Source organism: Oncorhynchus mykiss, chromosome 20, assembly GCF_013265735.2.
Source record: "Oncorhynchus mykiss isolate Arlee chromosome 20, USDA_OmykA_1.1, whole genome shotgun sequence".
Taxonomy (NCBI): domain Eukaryota; kingdom Metazoa; phylum Chordata; class Actinopteri; order Salmoniformes; family Salmonidae; genus Oncorhynchus; species Oncorhynchus mykiss.
This window is the reverse complement of record NC_048584.1, coordinates 32,746,434-32,767,796: the sequence shown is the minus strand read 5'-3', so window position 1 is coordinate 32,767,796 and position 21,363 is coordinate 32,746,434. Positions and strand designations below refer to the sequence as shown.

General features: G+C 44.8%; 1 protein-coding gene across 1 annotated transcript; it reads right to left on the bottom strand.

Moving 5' to 3' along the window:
* Nucleotides 1-7,749: 7,749 nt before the first annotated feature.
* LOC110499341 (mitoferrin-2) lies at nt 7,750-20,206 on the bottom strand. Its single transcript, XM_036956203.1, has 4 exons — nt 19,455-20,206; nt 14,236-14,464; nt 12,277-12,333; nt 7,750-10,485 (listed from the first exon to the last, which is right to left on the bottom strand). The coding sequence occupies exons 1-4, from the start codon at nt 19,794-19,796 to the stop codon at nt 9,929-9,931; spliced, it is 1,185 nt and encodes a 394-aa protein (XP_036812098.1). The 5' UTR covers nt 19,797-20,206; the 3' UTR covers nt 7,750-9,928.
* Between the last annotated feature and the right edge of the window lie 1,157 nt (nt 20,207-21,363).

The following is a 21,363-nucleotide window of genomic DNA, read 5'->3' as shown; positions in this document are numbered from 1 at the left end:
GATGTCTTAGTGTTGGAGCCCCTGGCTCTCTGTAAATGATGTCTTGGTGTTGGAGCCCCTGGCTATCTGTAAATGATGTCTTAGTGTTGGAGCCCCTGGCTATCTGTGAATGATGTCTTAGTGTTGGAGCCCCTGGCTATCTGTAAATGATGTCTTAGTGTTGGAGCCCCTGGCTATCTGTAAATGATGTCTTAGTGTTGGAGCCCCTGGCTATCTGTAAATTATGTCTTAGTGTTGGAGCCCCTGGCTCTCTGTAAATGATGTCTTGGTGTTGGAGCCCCTGGCTATCTGTAAATTATGTCTTAGTGTTGGAGCCCCTGGCTATCTGTGAATGATGTCTTAGTGTTGGAGCCCCTGGCTATCTGTAAATGATGTCTTGGTGTTGGAGCCCCTGGCTATCTGTAAATTATGTCTTAGTGTTGGAGCCCCTGGCTATCTGTGAATGATGTCTTAGTGTTGGAGCCCCTGGCTATCTGTGAATGATGTCTTAGTGTTGGAGCCCCTGGCTATCTGTAAATGATGTCTTAGTGTTGGAGCCCCTGGCTATCTGTAAATGATGTCTTAGTGTTGGAGCCCCTGGCTATCTGTAAATGATGTCTTAGTGTTGGAGCCCCTGGCTATCTGTAAATGATGTCTTAGTGTTGGAGCCCCTGGCTATCTGTAAATAATGTCTTAGTGTTGGAGCCCCTGGCTATCTGTAAATGATGTCTTAGTGTTGGAGCCCCTGGCTATCTGTAAATTATGTCTTAGTGTTGGAGCCCCTGGCTATCTGTAAATTATGTCTTAGTGTTGGAGCCCCTGGCTATCTGTAAATGATGTCTTAGTGTTGGAGCCCCTGGCTATCTGTAAATGATGTCTTAGTGTTGGAGCCCCTGGCTATCTGTAAATGATGTCTTAGTGTTGGAGCCCCTGGCTGTCTGTAAATGATGTCTTAGTGTTGGAGCCCCTAGCTATCTGTAAATTGTGTCTTAGTGTTGGAGCCCCTGGCTATCTGTAAATTATGTCTTAGTGTTGGAGCCCCTGGCTATCTGTAAATGATGTCTTAGTGTTGGAGCCCCTGGCTGTCTGTAAATGATGTCTTAGTGTTGGAGCCCCTAGCTATCTGTAAATTGTGTCTTAGTGTTGGAGCCCCTGGCTATCTGTAAATGATGTCTTAGTGTTGGAGCCCCTGGCTATCTGTAAATTATGTCTTAGTGTTGGAGCCCCTGGCTCTCTGTAAATGATGTCTTGGTGTTGGAGCCCCTGGCTATCTGTAAATGATGTCTTAGTGTTGGAGCCCCTGGCTATCTGTGAATGATGTCTTAGTGTTGGAGCCCCTGGCTATCTGTAAATGATGTCTTAGTGTTGGAGCCCCTGGCTCTCTGTAAATGATGTCTTGGTGTTGGAGCCCCTGGCTATCTGTAAATGATGTCTTAGTGTTGGAGCCCCTGGCTATCTGTAAATAATGTCTTAGTGTTGGAGCCCCTGGCTGTCTGTAAATGATGTCTTAGTGTTGGAGCCCCTGGCTATCTGTAAATGATGTCTTAGTGTTGGAGCCCCTGGCTATCTGTAAATGATGTCTTAGTGTTGGAGCCCCTGGCTATCTGTAAATGATGTCTTAGTGTTGGAGCCCCTGGCTCTCTGTAAATGATGTCTTGGTGTTGGAGCCCCTGGCTATCTGTAAATGATGTCTTAGTGTTGGAGCCCCTGGCTATCTGTAAATGATGTCTTAGTGTTGGAGCCCCTGGCTATCTGTAAATGATGTCTTAGTGTTGGAGCCCCTGGCTATCTGTAAATGATGTCTTAGTGTTGGAGCCCCTGGCTGTCTGTAAATGATGTCTTAGTGTTGGAGCCCCTAGCTATCTGTAAATTATGTCTTAGTGTTGGAGCCCCTGGCTATCTGTAAATGATGTCTTAGTGTTGGAGCCCCTGGCTATCTGTAAATGATGTCTTAGTGTTGGAGCCCCTGGCTCTCTGTAAATGATGTCTTAGTGTTGGAGCCCGTGGCTATCTGTAAATGATGTCTTAGTGTTGGAGCCCCTGGCTATCTGTAAATGATGTCTTAGTGTTGGAGCCCGTGGCTATCTGTAAATGATGTCTTAGTGTTGGAGCCCCTGGCTGCCTGTAAATGATGTCTTGGTGTTGGAGCCCCTGGCTATCTGTAAATTATGTCTTAGTGTTGGAGCCCCTGGCTATCTGTAAATTATGTCTTAGTGTTGGAGCCCCTGGCTATCTGTAAATGATGTCTTAGTGTTGGCGCCCCTGGCTATCTATAAATTATGTCTTAGTGTTGGAGCCCCTGGCTATCTGTAAATTATGTGTTAGTGTTGGAGCCCCTGGCTATCTGTAAATGATGTCTTAGTGTTGGAGCCCCTGGCTATCTGTAAATGATGTCTTAGTGTTGGAGCCCCTGGCTATCTGTAAATGATGTCTTAGTGTTGGAGCCCCTGGCTGTCTGTAAATGATGTCTTAGTGTTGGAGCCCCTAGCTATCTGTAAATTGTGTCTTAGTGTTGGAGCCCCTGGCTATCTGTAAATTATGTCTTAGTGTTGGAGCCCCTGGCTATCTGTAAATGATGTCTTAGTGTTGGAGCCCCTGGCTGTCTGTAAATTATGTCTTAGTGTTGGAGCCCCTAGCTATCTGTAAATTGTGTCTTAGTGTTGGAGCCCCTGGCTATCTGTAAATGATGTCTTAGTGTTGGAGCCCCTGGCTATCTGTAAATTATGTCTTAGTGTTGGAGCCCCTGGCTCTCTGTAAATGATGTCTTGGTGTTGGAGCCCCTGGCTATCTGTAAATGATGTCTTAGTGTTGGAGCCCCTGGCTATCTGTGAATGATGTCTTAGTGTTGGAGCCCCTGGCTATCTGTAAATGATGTCTTAGTGTTGGAGCCCCTGGCTCTCTGTAAATGATGTCTTGGTGTTGGAGCCCCTGGCTATCTGTAAATGATGTCTTAGTGTTGGAGCCCCTGGCTATCTGTAAATAATGTCTTAGTGTTGGAGCCCCTGGCTGTCTGTAAATGATGTCTTAGTGTTGGAGCCCCTGGCTATCTGTAAATGATGTCTTAGTGTTGGAGCCCCTGGCTATCTGTAAATGATGTCTTAGTGTTGGAGCCCCTGGCTATCTGTAAATGATGTCTTAGTGTTGGAGCCCCTGGCTATCTGTAAATGATGTCTTAGTGTTGGAGCCCCTGGCTATCTGTAAATTATGTCTTAGTGTTGGAGCCCCTGGCTATCTGTAAATGATGTCTTAGTGTTGGAGCCCCTGGCTATCTGTAAATGATGTCTTAGTGTTGGAGCCCCTGGCTATCTGTAAATTATGTCTTAGTGTTGGAGCCCCTGGCTATCTGTAAATTATGTCTTAGTGTTGGAGCCCCTGGCTATCTGTAAATGATGTCTTAGTGTTGGAGCCCCTGGCTATCTGTAAATGATGTCTTAGTGTTGGAGCCCCTGGCTGCCTGTAAATGATGTCTTAGTGTTGGAGCCCCTAGCTATCTGTAAATGATGTCTTAGTGTTGGAGCCCCTGGCTATCTGTAAATGATGTCTTAGTGTTGGAGCCCCTGGCTATCTGTAAATTATGTCTTAGTGTTGGAGCCCCTGGCTATCTGTAAATGATGTCTTAGTGTTGGAGCCCCTGGCTCTCTGTAAATGATGTCTTAGTGTTGGAGCCCGTGGCTATCTGTAAATGATATCTTAGTGTTGGAGCCCCTGGCTATCTGTAAATGATGTCTTAGTGTTGGAGCCCCTGGCTCTCTGTAAATGATGTCTTAGTGTTGGAGCCCCTGGCTGCCTGTAAATGATGTCTTGGTGTTGGAGCCCCTGGCTATCTGTAAATTATGTCTTAGTGTTGGAGCCCCTGGCTATCTGTAAATGATGTCTTAGTGTTGGAGCCCCTGGCTATCTGTAAATGATGTCTTAGTGTTGGCGCCCCTGGCTATCTATAAATGATGTCTTAGTGTTGGAGCCCCTGGCTATCTGTAAATTATGTGTTAGTGTTGGAGCCCCTGGCTATCTGTAAATGATGTCTTAGTGTTGGAGCCCCTGGCTATCTGTAAATGATGTCTTAGTGTTGGAGCCCCTGGCTATCTGTAAATTATGTCTTAGTGTTGGAGCCCCTGGCTATCTGTAAATGATGTCTTAGTGTTGGAGCCCCTGGCTATCTGTAAATGATGTCTTAGTGTTGGAGCCCCTGGCTATCTGTAAATTATGTCTTAGTGTTGGAGCCCCTGGCTATCTGTAAATTATGTCTTAGTGTTGGAGCCCCTGGCTATCTGTAAATTATGTCTTAGTGTTGGATCCCCTAGCTATCTGTAAATGATGTCTTAGTGTTGGAGCCCCTGTTTATCTGTAAATTATGTCTTAGTGTTGGAGCCCCTGGCTCTCTGTAAATGATGTCTTAGTGTTGGAGCCCCTGGCTATCTGTAAATGATGTCTTAGTGTTGGAGCCCCTGGCTATCTGTAAATGATGTCTTAGTGTTGGAGCCCCTGGCTATCTGTAAATGATGTCTTAGTGTTGGAGCCCCTGGCTATCTGTAAATTATGTCTTAGTGTTGGAGCCCCTGGCTATATGTAAATGATGTCTTAGTGTTGGAGCCCCTGGCTATCTGTAAATGATGTCTTAGTGTTGGAGCCCCTGGCTATCTGTAAATGATGTCTTAGTGTTGGAGCCCCTGGCTATCTGTAAATTATGTCTTAGTGTTGGAGCCCCTGGCTATCTGTAAATGATGTCTTAGTGTTGGAGCCCCTGGCTGTCTGTAAATGATGTCTTAGTGTTGGAGCCCCTGGCTGTCTGTAAATGATGTCTTAGTGTTGGAGCCCCTGGCTATCTGTAAATGATGTCTTTGTGTTGGAGCCCCTGGCTATCTGTAAATGATGTCTTAGTGTTGGAGCCCCTGGCTATCTGTAAATGATGTCTTAGTGTTGGAGCCCCTAGCTATCTGTAAATGATGTCTTAGTGTTGGAGCCCCTGGCTATCTGTAAATGATGTCTTAGTGTTGGAGCCCCTGGCTATCTGTAAATGATGTCTTAGTGTTGGAGCCCCTGGCTATCTGTAAATGATGTCTTAGTGTTGGAGCCCCTGGCTATCTGTAAATGATGTCTTAGTGTTGGAGCCCCTGGCTATCTGTAAATGATGTCTTAGTGTTGGAGCCCCTAGCTATCTGTAAATGATGTCTTAGTGTTGGAGCCCCTGGCTATCTGTAAATTATGTCTTAGTGTTGGAGCCCCTGGCTATCTGTAAATAATGTCTTAGTGTTGGAGCCCCTGGCTATCTGTAAATGATGTCTTAGTGTTGGAGCCCCTGGCTATCTGTAAATGATGTCTTAGTGTTGGAGCCCCTGGCTATCTGTAAATTATGTCTTAGTGTTGGAGCCCCTGGCTATCTGTAAATGATGTCTTAGTGTTGGAGCCCCTGGCTATCTGTAAATGATGTCTTAGTGTTGGAGCCCCTGGCTATCTGTAAATGATGTCTTAGTGTTGGAGCCCCTGGCTATCTGTAAATGATGTCTTAGTGTTGGAGCCCCTGGCTATCTGTAAATGATGTCTTAGTGTTGGAGCCCCTGGCTATCTGTAAATTATGTCTTAGTGTTGGAGCCCCTGGCTATCTGTAAATGATGTCTTAGTGTTGGAGCCCCTGGCTATCTGTAAATGATGTCTTAGTGTTGGAGCCCCTGGCTATCTGTAAATTATGTCTTAGTGTTGGAGCCCCTGGCTATCTGTAAATGATGTCTTAGTGTTGGAGCCCCTGGCTATCTGTAAATGATGTCTTAGTGTTGGAGCCCCTGGCTATCTGTAAATGATGTCTTAGTGTTGGAGCCCCTGGCTATCTGTAAATGATGTCTTAGTGTTGGAGCCCCTGGCTATCTGTAAATGATGTCTTAGTGTTGGAGCCCCTGGCTATCTGTAAATGATGTCTTAGTGTTGGAGCCCCTGGCTATCTGTAAATGATGTCTTAGTGTTGGAGCCCCTGGCTATCTGTAAATGATGTCTCAGTGTTGGAGCCCCTGGCTGTCTGTAAATGATGTCTTAGTGTTGGAGCCCCTGGCTATCTGTAAATGATGTCTTAGTGTTGGAGCCCCTGGCTATCTGTAAATGATGTCTCAGTGTTGGAGCCCCTGGCTATCTGTAAATGATGTCTTAGTGTTGGAGCCCCTGGCTATCTGTAAATGATGTCTTAGTGTTGGAGCCCCTGGCTATCTGTAAATAAAAAATACAAATAAAATGTTGTCGTCTGGTTTGCTTAATATAAGGCATTTAATGATTTATACTTTTACTTTTGATACTTTTAGTTGTGGTATATTTTAGTCAGTACATGTGCTTTTGATAGTTACGTATATTTAAAACCAAATACTTTTACTGAAGTAGTATATTACTTGGTGACTTTGACTTTTACTTGAGTCATTCTCTATTTAGGTGTCTTTACTTTTACTCCAGTATGACAACTGGGTACTTTTTCCACCACTGCTGGGACGGAACGAATGGAATGGCATCACACCCCTGGAATCCATGTGTTTGATACCATTCCACATATTCTGCTCCAGCCATTACCACGAGCCCGTCCTCCCTCATTAAGGTGCCACCAACCTCCTGTGATACACTCACAGGTAAAGGAGACCCAGCTGTGTGAGCGAGGCGGTTATGTTTCGGGTCGCAGGGTGAAAGTTCAGATCTGCACCTGTGCCTCAGCCTAAACACAATACCTGTCACCAACAGACAGCCTTTAGAGCTGATGTGTGTGTGTGTGTGTGTGTGTGACAGGGGAGCAAATACCTGAGCCACGTGCAAGTCCACACACAAACACACACATATTATTACTATTTTTAAAACATAATAGCAACTGACCTGAATTATAAAAAAGATAAATATCAGACACAAGCCTGGTTGCTAGACAGCCAGCCAGACAGACACATCTCATGGGTGGGATGCATCAGACCCTTCATCCTCTTGACACGGACAAATAAACCCTACACACACATCAAATAACCTTACAATGGAAAACACTGGGGGAGATCACTCTCTAACATCATCTAACTGCTAATGACTTTATTTTCTTATCAGCAGGCTATCCAGGAAGTACTTCAAACTTTCTGTATTCCTCTGCCATATGTGTTACTATGACAATAGAGATATATAGGTGACACAAATGGCTGTTTAAAGGCCCATTGCAGTCAAAATCCTGTTAATTCTGTGTTTAGTATCATTTTGTAAAGCTGAAGAATATAACACTGTAAAAGTGTGAAAACATTGAATCAGTGTTATTTCCTGTTTGTTTCTGGTTGAAACTAGAATATGCAATGGACCTTCTAATCGGCGGGTTTTGCAAGGTTGGAGTTTCAGCTTGCCTGGGACGTCACCAAGCAGTACATTAGTTAATAGTCCAATAACAGAGAGAGTTCCAAACCTCTCTGCCAATAACAGAGAGAGTTCCAAACCTCTCTGCCAATAACAGAGAGAGTTCCAAACCTCTCTGCCAATAACAGATAGTTTCCCCTCCCAGAAAAATTATTGCTTGAGGAATAGTATATTTCTTTGTTGCTAAAAATAAATATTTGTTCTTCTTTTCAACCATTCTGATGTAAAACTATTACAGTTAGGTACTTAATTGTTACCCACAAAGGATTTGATATCGATATAAAAACGGCCTTTAAGCTTTCGATCGCAGTATGTGAGATTCTACTGCATTGTTTTGTTGTTGCTGAGAGGAAAGGTATATGTGTCTGTGTGTACGAAAACAAACAATGCAAACAAGTGTAACAGCACCTGTGGGCAACCTGAGGGAGTCTACTGCTCTGTTTATTGATCAGACAGGATTACAGGGGACAGTCAGACAGAGGTCAAGAAGACTGATCAGCTGCATTCATCATCCACACACACAGCTGAGGCCACATAGGCTACATTTACACAGGCAGCCCAATTCTGACCTTGTGTCCAATTATCGGATCCGATTGGTAAAAATACCAATTATTGTTAAGAGATCAGAATTGGGCTGCCTGTATAAACACAGCCATACACACCGAGTGTCATGGATAAGTCCCTTAATCAATCAATTCATGTAATAGTTAATACACAACAGTATAATGACGTCACACCCCTAGCCACTGATCTAAGGCCAGTGTAGCATTCTCTCCAATGGTTAAGTTAGTATTTCGGGAGAGGAAGCTGATCCTAGATCTGTGTCTAACGGTTACTTCTACCTGAAGTCTTCAGTGCGGCCTATTAAACAAACAGATGACTTGTGCAGAAACCTTTCAATGGAAGTTCCCCTGAAACATGAGCTCTTTCCTTCTTGACCCTTTCGAGTCAGGGCCAGACCGTAACATTCACATGATGTAAACATGTTTCTGTAGTGTAGATTTTGCTTCATGCGTGGGAATCCATATTGTGTTTGTGCCAGTCAGCCTCTGTTTTAGCCAAGCTGTCCTGTCTAAACCTTCATGTGTTCTTTTTAATACAGGAACAGCCAGTCAGTCTAGGTAAAACAAGGGTGTGACTGTAAACTGAAGTGTGTTTACATTGGAGTTATTTTAGTCAAATGCAGAGCGACATACAGGAGCAATCAGGATTAAGTGCGTCGCTCAAGGGCTCATCAGTATATGTTAAAACCTGGTCGGCTCGTGGATTTGAATCAGCAACCTTTCAGTTACGGTCCAAACGCTCTTAAGCGCTAAGCTACCTGTCACCTGTGTGGGCTAACCCATCCAAGAATTTGATCTACTCAAAGCAAAAGTACAAAGTGAGATCTGGGCAAACCCCCCACCCCACCCCACCCCACTCTCCTTACATCAGTGCAAATAACAAGGCAAGATGGAATTTATCTTCCAATGAATTGTCCAAAGATCCATGGTGATTCTCTCCATTCTTTCTATATACCAAAGCCAAAGTGAAAACCAACCAACGTTAGTACTGTAGGGGTTCAGGAATCACTTTAACTCAATAGTTCCTCTCAGAATATATTTACTGTACTTTACAACTTGCTGGCAGCAATATATTTAAGTTATATATTTATTTAAGTCTATATTTTGAGAGAAATTCCTGATTTCAAACCTCAAGAAGAGGTTACGTCTCTACCAGTTCACAAAATGACAAACTGATACTAGGCCTGGGGTTAAGGCGATCTTGTGCCTGAAGCCTATAAACAATTGTCTGGGTTTACACAAATGCCCCCTAAAGGCCCACTGTCACTCACACCTGGCCAAATGATATTACTCAAGAGCTTTATTGGGATGGTCACAGTGCCCCCTGGTGGGGCTTACAGTGAACAACATTCTCATCCAGATACATTAAAACGCAAGAATTAACACTACAGGTAGACTCCGTAATAGATCATCATACAAAGCTGGGCGACTTCCCGCTAACACATAACAATAACAGAATCCAAATCTGCCAAGATGACCGCCACTACTGGCTATTTCCAATCTGCGCCTCAATTGGACAATCTTGTTGTTAATTTCCGAAAGCAGGAAGTGGCCAACTGTCTGTGTATGATGAGGTCACAGTCTGCCTTTAAGAACACCGACAGAACAGCTGTCGTCAAATTCATCCCAACAATACTCTATGAAAGGTGCTGGACACTTCACATATTTCACAACTAAATCCGCTGGAGTAAAACAGAAGCATCTCTTTCAGGTTGACGTTTATGTGCGTTATATGGGTATACATTGAACACGTACCGTCAATACATCACATATTCACTTTCATAGTGTATTGTAAATTCTCAGTTTCAAACAGTTTAGCAGAGATGTTGATGGTTGAGCCACAGATGGAAGTGTCTTATTGGCAGTCTGAACGGGGTAAATAAGGTGGGTATTGGTTGGTTTATGTGCGTGTCGATTCTTCCTCATTTCTCCCTCGCTCTGAACACCTGCTCCAAAGGAAAAGGAAGGAGGTTGATAGATTTAAAAAAAAAAAGGAAGATATGGTGAAGAGATATGGCTGAAAGAAAATAGGACATGATTTATTTTTCCTCCCGCTGCAGCGCGACCCTCTTCTCGTGCTGGTGCTTGGTGATTCCGTACTTGAAGAACTCATAGACGGACCAGCTGATGGCTGTGGAGGGCATCTGATAGATCACCCTGGCCTGGACTCCTTTAAAGAACCCAGGCAGGCCACCCAGCCTGTACACTGTCCGGAAGGCATGGGCCAGGCCCGTGATGTGTCTGTGTGTCCCCTGACCTCCACCCTGGCCTGCAGCGGGGAGCCCCACCAGGGACTCCTGGGTGTTGAGCAGGGTCTTGCAGACATCCAGAGGGGTGGTGGCTGCAGCAGCGATGGCCCCGGCCAGGGCTCCAGACACCATGTGTGAGGAGGGGTTGTACTGTCTGTGGGGGTTGAGCAGCTCCTGGAGGTACTCGTAGGTCATGAAGTGGAGAGCCTGGAAGGGGACGTTCATGGTGAGCTGGGTGGTGTAGGAGCGGTAAAAGGCCCCAGGGCCCTCGCTCTGCCACACGGCACGCACACAGTCCATCACGCCGCGGTATGGAGAGTTATACATCTGCAATCGCTGCTTCACCACTGGACAGGGAGAAAAAGAGGGAGGGGGGGATAGGTGAGTAGAGGGGAGGGAGGGAGGGAGGAAGGGACAGGTGAGTAGAGGGGAGGGAGGAAGGGACAAGTGAGTAGAGGAGAGGGAGGAAGGGACAGGTGAGTAGAGGAGAGGGAGGAAGGGACAGGTGAGTAGAGGAGAGGGAGGAAGGGACAGGTGAGTAGAGGGAGGAAGGGACAGGAGGGAGGAAAGGACAGGTGAGTAGAGGGGGGAGGGAGGAAGGGACAGGTAGGTAGAGGGAGGAAGGGACAGGTGAGTAGAGGGGAGGGAGGGATGGAGGGAGTATTAGAAAGACAGGATTGCCAGGTGTGTTTACATCATCAGGGACCAGGAACAGAGTCCAGAGAATGAAAAAGAAATAGCAAAATGATTGACCAAATAAAAAACCTGCACAGTCATAACTTCCTCAAAGGATTTAACAGATTTATTTAGGCTGTTGAAGCTAAAAACCTGCTCCCTCCCTCTACCTGCCCCCCACCCCCCAATCTCCCCCTCCACCTAGCTAGCAGGTAGAATAAACAGGCTAGGCCCTAGAGGTACAAGGTGCTAAACCTGCAGAGAGAGCTCTGACACAGTGGTTTATCTGCAGCAAACAACATCTCAGTGTCCTTAACTTCTTGAGTGTAGGTAGCAGGATTTTCGTTTTTGGCTAAAAGACATACCCATTTGAAACTGCCTATTTCTCAGGCCCAGAAACAAGAATATGCACAATTGTCAGATTAGGATAGAAAACACTCTAAAGTTTCCAAAACTGTCAAAATATTGTCTGTGAGTATAACAGAACTGATATTGCAGGCGAAAACCTGAGGAAAATCAAACCAGGAAGTGCTGTTTTTCCTGAAAGCTCTCTGTTCCATTGGATGGCTTGCCTCCATTTAAAGGGATATCAACCAGATTGCTTTTCCTATGGCTTCCTCAAGGTGTCAGTCTTTAGACAGTTTCAAGCTTTTATTTTGAAAAAATGAGCGAGAAAGATAACATCGCGTCAGTGGATAGCTGGTTGTTGGATAGCTGAGTTTTGCTTGCGCAACAGAGTGGGGCAGCCATTGTCTCTCCCTCTCCTATTGAAAAAGCGACAGTCCCGGTTGATATATTATCGATTATATTTTTTTTAAACAACCTGAGGATTGATTATAAAAAAACGTTTGACATGTTTCTGTGGACATTACGGATACTATTTGGAATTTTCGTCTGTGATGTCGTGACCGCTTGCGCCTGTGGATTTCTGAACATAATGTGCCAAACAAATGGAGGTATTTTGGATATAAAAATAATCTTTATGGAACATTTATTGTGTAACTGGGAGTCTCGTGAGTACAAACATCCGAAGATCATCAAAGGTAAGCGATTTAATCTATTGCTTTTCTGACCTTCGTGACCAATCTACTTGGCTGCTAGCTATTTGTAATATTTTGTCGACTGAGAGAGATGTTCTTACATAAACGCTTGTTATGCTTTCGCCGAAAAGCTGTATTGAAATCTGACACGCCAGGTGGATTAACAACAAGCTAAACTGTGTTTTGCTATATTGCACTTGTGATTTCATGAAAATGAAATATTTTTAGTAATTTAATTTGAATTTGGTGCTCTGCAGTTCAGCGGGTGTTGATGAAAATGATCCCGCTAAAGGGATGGGTGCGTCAAGAAGTTTAATACACCCCATGCATCAGAAGGAGAAAAGCAGGTTCAAAACAGTGCCGTGAGACCTGTGTCCCTGGCCCAGGGAAAGAGAGAGATTATTTATAGACAGAGAAATGTACCTTCAGATGGGTTCATGGCTGCGTCATGAAGCAATGTGGCTACACACCCTGCCGTACCTGTAACACACACACACACACACACCCCAATGGTGAACAACAACAAGAGAGAGAGAAAGATTGCAGGGAATGAACGAAAAAGCAGAGGAGAAATCCTCTAGTTCTCTCTAGTGGTAAAACAGGACATCATCACTGCTGATGGACCAGTTAAAACTTCTCTTCCTCTACTGGGCACATCTGCAATCTCTTACCCTGCCTCTCCCCTGACTTGGAAACAAGGGAGGGGGGGAGAAGAGAGAAGACAGCTGACCTGGGAAGAAGAGAGAGAAAAAGCAGAGAAGACAGCTGACCTGAGAAGAAGAGAGAGAAAAAGCAGAGAAGACAGCTGACCTGGGAAGAAGAGAGAGAGGAAAAGCAGAGAAGACAGCTGACCTGGGAAGAAGAGAGAGAGGAAAAGCAGAGAAGACAGCTGACCTGAGAAGAAGAGAGAGAGGAAAAGCAGAGAAGACAGCTGACCTGAGAAGAAGAGAGAGAGGAAAAGCAGAGAAGACAGCTGACCTGAGAAGAAGAGAGAGAGGAAAAGCAGAGAAGACAGCTGACCTGAGAAGAAGAGAGAGAGGAAAAGCAGAGAAGACAGCTGACCTGGGAAGAAGAGAGAGAAAAAGCAGAGAAGACAGCTGACCTGAGAAGAAGAGAGAGAGGAAAAGCAGAGAAGACAGCTGACCTGGGAAGAAGAGAGAGGAAAAGCAGAGAAGGCAGCTGACCTGGGAAGAAGAGAGAGAAAAAGCAGAGAAGACAGCTGACCTGGGAAGAAGAGAGAAGACAGCTGACCTGGGAAGAAGAGAGAGAAAAAGCAGAGAACAGAAACAGGGATAAATAGAGAAATATTCTCTAGTACTTGCTTTGTCTGAGCAAACTGTGTTTCAAGTTTCTTGTCGTGCAAATTAGAACTGTGTGTGGACAGACCTTGATGACAGCTACCTAGTGAACTCTCAGAGGACTGTTAGTCTGGTTCTAACTGCAGTCTGCTTTCCTTTCACATGCTCTCTAATAAAGCTAGTTACAACTCTACGGGGGACAGAAACAATTCCTGCAGTAATAATAGTGTCTTTCTTTACCCTCTGAAGGTCTCTGATGCAGTCAGTCTGTGAATGTGGCTGACTCGGCAGAATGCTGACCATTCATACGGGGTCATATCAGCCGCGCGGCCAGATAAATACCACTCCTACTAGCCTGCAGGGCCAGAATTAGACCCCACCACCAGCTGATACCCCGCCAAAGTGGCTGGTGATGTTTTTCATCACACTGGCGAGTGGACCAACAAGTTAGTTTCAGGCCAATCAATCAATTAAAATGTATTTTATAAAGCTCTTTTTACATCAGCAGTTATACAGATACCTGGCCTAAAACCCCAAAGAGCAAGCAATGCAGAAGCACGGTAGCTAGGGAAAAACTCCCTAGAAAGACAGGAACCCAGGACGAAACCAAGAGAGAAACCAGGGCCTGCTTACTGTCTGGGTATGAGAGATCCTGGAGCTCAAGCAGTAGTCCTGTCTACTGTCCACAGAATGGGGCTATAGGAACAATGTAGCACCACTCCTCAGCCACTGTGCTCCAGGTGGCAGGCTGACTCACTCACCCACCCACACAACTCAGTGTCTGAGAACAAGGTTCATCTAGGTTAGTCCTAGTAGCATCTGCTTAGTGCCCAGGGGAGAAAAGGGCCTCTCCCTCTCTGCAGTGTGAACCAACATTACAGGACTACAGAACTAAATAATTCACTACTTGATTGAGTTGCTAAGAATAATATTGGAAACACCAAATGAAATGAGTGTTTACAAGAAAAAAACAAGGTCATTTACTGTATGTAGGAGAAGTACAGGCTTGGTATGCACACATGTGCATTTTGTGCGTGTGCTTTGCATGTATATGCCTTGTGTGTGCTGTGTTTTCCCGGTATACCGTTGGCCAGGTGGCTGTTAGCACCAGGATGGATGATGTCACCCAGACTCTTCTTCAGTTTCTCATAGCAGGCAAAGTAGAGAGCATGTGCCGGTCCTGCCCCCACGGCCGTGGCATTCAGCCCTCTCATTGGTCGCCAGACACCCTCTGTGGTTATGATTCGCCGAAGCGCGTCCATCACATTCCGGTAGCGGGCGGCAGGCTCAGGCTGTAGGCTCTGCATTCGCGTCTACACAGGGGAGAGGTTAGAGGTCACAGACCTACTGGTTACCCAAGTCATAACCTAACCACACACTTCTCACCATACCATAATCTAACCAGAATGTTTAAATTACATTTGAGAAACTTCCATGTTGGAATAAAATCTTAGCAGAGGTGGGATGAGTGCAGTAGTTGTAATATATTAAAAAAGCCAAGTCATAATATTGGCAGTGCTTCCACATGCTAAATAGTTTCACGTTTGAACATTTTGAGTGGTCGTGCCCATCCCTCGTGTTAAACAGAAGGACGTGTTGAATAAGGAGACCCAAGGTCAGAGGGACATAAGCTGCCTTTCTGTGAGCCACCCCCCCCCCAGCAGCACTCACACGCCCTGCCCTTACACACACTCCTTATCGCTGGGCCAGTGTCCAGGTTCAGTGTTCATCCCGTGAGGCTCAGGGTTGCACATTTTGGGGAATATCCACAGGTGGAAACATTCCATGGGAATATATGGGAATTAACAGAAATATATGAAAATTAATACCATTTAAACTGTGGAATTATTTGCATTGGATATATTTACCATATCATACAGAGACATAAACCTTTTACCTTATCATTAGACATAGTTGCAAATGATTAAATCCTTCCAATAGAAATTTAAAAAAACAATTTAGTGACAAATTGAACTTTAATTAAATGAGTTGACTCTTCACATGGGATGATTTCACTGAACAACAAAAGGGAATATTGAATTATCTCCAATGATCCATCGCATCTCCCAAAAATGTTTTCAACACACATCTGTAAAATGATAGTCTAGAAACTAAAGCTTTGGTTGTTATCCTCTCAGGCTTCCATGTCTTCTCCCTGGACCTCCTCAATGTCCACCTCTTGAACATCAGACTGAAGTCTCATCTTCACTTGTCAGCCTCAGATCTGCCCGGATGGCCACCAATTATTCAACCCTTGTATTGGTCAGCCTGTTGTGTGCTTTGGTGTGTGTGTGTTCCCAAACAAGGACCAGTTGCACTGAGGTGGCGGATGTTGGTGGGATTTGGAGGATGATTGAGGCAATATGGGAAATTTCCTCAGATCCACAAAGTCCCTTCCACCAGGTGGCTGATGAGATATGTTGGCACGACTGCCATATTGCATCTCCATCCCAAAGCCCTTGCTTGGAAGTGTACTTCGCCAGACTGCCAAGAACCTTGCCCTCATCCAGGCCAAGGTGGCGAGACACAATAGTGATAACACCATAGGCCTTGTTGATCTCTGCACCAGACAGGATGCTCTTGCCAGCATACTTGGGGTCCAACATGTACGTTGCAGTGTGTTTGGGCTTCAGGCACAAGTCTTCACGCTTTTTGATGCATTTCAGAACTGCAGTTTCCTCTGCTTGGCACAACAGTGAAGTGGGCCGGGCAGTATGGATTTATTATATTACATCTGCAAGCAGAGTCTGAACATCAGACATGATGGCATTGTCTTCCTCAATCTATGCAATGGCTACTGCTATAGGTTTCACTCTGCTTACCACTCTTTCCCAAAATACATCATCCAGTAGGATCCTCTTGATGGGGCTGTCCATATCAGCAGACTGTGATATGGCCATTTCTTGGAGACTCCTTCCCATCCAGGAGACTGTCAAACATGATGACAACACCACCCCAACAAGTGTTGCTGGGCAGCTTCAATGTGGTGCTCTTATTCTTCTCACTTTGCTTGGTGAGGTAGACTGCTGCTATAGCTTGATGACCCTTCACATACCTAACCATTTCATTGGCTCTCTTGTAGAGTGTTTTCAGTGCCATGATGTCCTTGAGGAGCAGATTCAATGCATGAGCAGCACAGCCAATGGGTGTGATGTGAGGGTAGGACTCCTCCACTTTAGACCAAGCAGCCTTCATGTTCGCAGCATGGTCTGTCACCAGTGCAAATACCTTCTGTGGTGCAAGTTCATTGATGACTGCCTTCAGCTCATCTGCAATGTAGAGACCGTTGTGTCTGTGCTCTTGTAGAATACTGGTGGAGGGATGGAGATCTAGTTAATTATTCCTTGCCCACAAACATTCGACCACCCATCAGAGATAGGTTCAGGGTTCATCCTCTCACTGTGAGGCTAGGGACCAGTGTCAAGGTTAAGGGTTCATCCTCTCACTGTGAGGCTAGGGACCAGTGTCAAGGTTAAGGGTTCATCCTCTCTCTGTGAGGCTAGGGGCCAGTGTCAAGGTTCAGGGTTCATCCTCTCTCTGTGAGGCTAGGGACCAGCTAGTGCTGTGAAACGCATAGAGGGTCTTCTAATAACGTCCAAAGGAGAGGCCCGGGCTACAGCTGAATGGACAACACATGCTGATTGCTTGCTGCAGTGTGTATGTCAGTGTGTTACAGGAACTGTAAAGCACTGTGGAATGCCGGGGCCTGTAAGAGAGAGCAGACTCCCACACGTCAACCAACCATGCATAATGTAGCAGTACCTGGATGGCCTTGAAACGTTTAGAACAGCGCCATCTTGGAAGATATTTGATGTCAATGTTTCAATGAGACTTCGGTATGAATCAATGTTAAAGGAAATAAGAACAGTTCTCTCAGCCACGACACACGATATGTAGCCTATGGTTGTGTATTGCAGAGAGCTTAGCTTGTCTAGAAAGTGCCTTTCTAACCTCAACCTTTGGAATGAGTGTAAACAACGAGTTGACATTATCTCTACTGTGCAATCTGTGTGACAACCACTGCAAGCTATTTTCCGAGGATTATCAACTGTTAGTCCACTGGGGTCAGCTGTCAGCTTGAGCTAGGTCCCCTCTGTAGAGATCTGCTAATGTGTTTATAAGTAAAGACGGTCAATGCCATGTTGTTTGACAGGTGACATGATTTACAGATCAGTGAGTCTGTGTCTCAGGCTGCCCTTCCTCTGCAAGCAGACTGTTTCACTGTCTGGGCTGCACCTCAATACTTTAAAGACACATGCTTTCCTAGTCTCCTTTACTTTGTCTGCGCGCATTTGAAAACTCAGTATATGTGAAAGCAACACAGTGGCCGGATGCCAACTGGGAACTTTTTTTTTCGACTGTCCTGTTCTTTCATGTCGTTGAAGAGAGGAGACTGGAGAGGAAGCCATTTTAGACGACTGAGACGAAGCCCAAGCTGTGTGAGCAGCACCTGGATCAGAGGTAGGAAATACAGCTGGGAAAGACAGACGAATCTCCGCTTTGTTCTAAGAGAGCCCTGCTCTCCCACCTGACACTAACAGCTGACTCGTCTCCCTACCTGACCGCTCTGACTCGGTTGGTCTGTCTCTGCTAACTGCATAGTTGTACACAATGACCGCAGCGGTCTACAAATCTCCCTGAATCTTAAATAACTACTCAATATTATTTGTAGATCAGTCAGTCACAATTTACCGATGATATATCACGGTTTTGATGCTCCCAAACACCACCAGTGACCAACTCATGACTCTTTCTACAGGGACCACAAAATATACCAGACAAAACACTGGGCTCTCATGTGCAGAGCAGACCTAAATCAGTGAGTGGGCCTGTCAAAACAGCATAGGCTAATGTAACTTAACACATCTTGTTTACATAACACCTAAGTCATCCCGGCTAAGCACTTCATCCAACACACATTTAAAGTCTTATAATATAACAATAAACAGAACTATGGTTCTAAGAGTGTGCAGTGGTAGAGCCAACCTGTCAGCCTAATTCTGCATAATGAGCACAGCAACATAGAAGCATTGTGCTCTTAATCCCAGGACATCCAGCCCGGTATTTTCTGTAAACAAAGAACAGTTCTACCCCATCTAAATGCTGCCAGGTAGCAATTAGCATTGCAAGTTCGTTTTGCATGGCCCGATGCCCCGGGTGTGCGGAGTTTCCACATTGTACACCATTGGTTTCTATTGAATCTCCTTCCAACCGGGGAACCGGGCCATGCAAAACGAACTCACCCATTGACAATCTAAGACTTTTTGACAGAATCCAGGGTGCCTGTACTAACCTATGGGTTCTCTTCTTGAATACAGGGACAGTTTGGAAATACAGGGAGTTACACCTAGAAGCCATATGCATGCTAAAAGCAGTTTGGAACGTTTTCAAATGTAACGTTAGCTACTAATCGATCACATACTCTCCTACGGTTACTAGTCACCTAGCTAGCTGGTGGGCGACGGTGGTGGGCAACAGTCAGCGGGTGATGTGTATACATGTACAGGAAATGGGGCACATGTGCTGCTTCATTCCACCTAACAGTCTCCTTTCTCAAAGCGAAAAATAACTTTGCGTGTTATTAGTATGAAAAACTACCTGGGGGTGCACACTAATGGCAATAGGGACCATAGTAAATTGCAGTAGGAAAATGTTAAGCCTAAACCCATTATATCAGGCGCCAACTAAATAGCTGGCTACAGTACTAGCTAATCATCATTCAACCCCAGACTCGAGCCGATGCACAGCCAGAGGCCGACCTTGCTGTTTTGGTTAGCTAACTAACAGCTAAAATGGCTAACGTTAGACAGCTAGCTAATAAGATGACAACAACGGCAATATTAAATTCCTAAAAGTTTACCTTTCCACTTTATTGAAATTCTGTATGCCAAAGTTAAGTTAATGAATATGGCGACTAAATATGTGACAAAAGTAACTTGTGTGCACTGCAGTAACTAACTAGCTAGGTAACGTTCCCTAATCTAGCAAGTAGAGGATTCTCGATCCACTGATATTCGTAGTGGATGGAAGTTAGCTCGTTAGCATGCTAAGTTAGCGTCCTAGCTGAAATATTAGCCTGTCTGGTTTCGACCTTGCCTCATATGTGCTGTGACTGACAAACTTATTGACATGGTGGCCACCAATCGGATTCGCATGATTGCTGAAGCCACATCATGACGAGCAAAGTAATTTCTAACCCTCCAATGTAATGTGCCCAAGCTCCAAGACAAGTCGGTTAACTATCTAACGGTTAACTATCTAAGTTAGCGGCTAACGCTAGCCCAACATAGCCTACCGCGTTACCTTGACACAGTCGATGGGGAACATCAGGCAATGCTCCATGATCCCAGCCACTGCTCCTGCAAACATGTGGGTGCTGGTGGAAGCGCCTTGCGGCAAACCCTCATACTCCGGTTCCGAAGCATCTGCTATTTCAGGAGGGCCACCGCTAAACTGAACAGTCTGGATCTCTGCATCGCCTCCGATCCGGGGAGACAAATTCCCAACGAGGCTCTCCGACACTCCCCAGATCCTTCCACTGAACCATCGGACCTCTGCGCCGGCTGAGGCTCCAGCAACCCCGGCGTTCCCGCCTGCTGTCTCCGCTGTCATCCGATGCCTTCTCGGGAAACCATCCGCTTCCATTGGAATCTCGATGGACAGTCTTTACTTTATGCCCCGATGGCACTCCGTCTAAGGCGGTTTCGTGTTCGCGTACCGTTGGTAGTTTTTTACATTCCCATCCCAGATGTTTACCGGTCGTACACCGTTTCCACGCCCCGCCTCCCTCAGTCCCCAGAGCGGACAGGTCCACGCAGTGTTTGGGAAAGGCTTGCCTCTGCCGAAACCCCAACAACCGGATGTTCCGGTTTTCAGGGGAAGTGAGAAGAGAGCCTGTGACGCGACGGCCGCTTTTGGACGTTAACATAATGTGGTTGGTTGAGCTATAACTGCATTTTCTATTGCATCAGGATTAAAACTGAATGTTTCTAAATGTGAAATGTTATGTTTATTTGACTCTGATGATAAAGAAATTGAAAATATTCCTGTAAAGGACTGTGTTAAATATTTAGGAATACATCTGTCAAAAAACCACTTAGTCAGACAACATTTGAATTTCTCTCCTAAAATTAAGAGAACTAAACATATATTTAATAATTGGCTACAAAGAGATCTTTCTATACTTGGGAGAGTACTTCTGTCCAAGGCAGAGGGACTGTCTCGTTTTGTGTACCCCTCATTATCGTTATGTGTAAATCCAGCTACTTGTAAAGAGATCAATAAGACCTTTCTTGACTTCCTCTGGAAAAATAAGCCTCACAAATGAAAAAAATATGTCCTTTCTAACCAAAGAGCTGAAGGCGGTCTAGAAGTGTTGGACTTTGTTGACATAAATAACACTTTCAAGATAAACTGGTTGAAAAAATGTTTGCTCAATACTGATTCAATATGGTATTTCATTCCAAATAATGTTTAATAAATTGGGAGGTCTTCAATTTTTACTGAAATGTAATTATATTCCTGAAAGATTACCTGCTAAATTGGCTAGGTTTCACCAACAAGCTTTACTGGCCTGGAAAATATGTTTCCTGCACAATTGTTCCCCTCATAAAGCTCTTTTGTGGAATAATTCAGACATAACTGTAAGGAATAAGTCATTGTTCTACCCCAGCTGGCATGAGAGGAATATTGACTTTGTCCTTGATATTTTCGACAACAAGGGTAATATTCTCAGCTATGAACAATTTATAACATTGAAAGAGTTTCCAATACCTTTCAGAGAGTTTATTTCTGTGATCAAAGCCGTTCCCAGTGGTCTAACTACACTAATGAAAAGTCATCTTAGTTTTGGGAATGATCACAGAGTTTATCCAGAACTCAGATTGGAAGGCTAAGTTAGCTTACTTGAGATATCTTGTTGTGATAAATATATAAGATAAATACAGTGCCTTGCGAAAGTATTCGGCCCCCTTGAACTTTGCGACCTTTTGCCACATTTCAGGCTTCAAACATAAAGATATAAAACTGTATTTTTTTGTGAAGAATCAACAACAAGTGGGACACAATCATGAAGTGGAACGACATTTATTGGATATTTCAAACTTTTTTAACAAATCAAAAACTGAAAAATTGGGCGTGCAAAATTATTCAGCCCCTTTACTTTCAGTGCAGCAAACTCTCTCCAGAAGTTCAGTGAGGATCTCTGAATGAT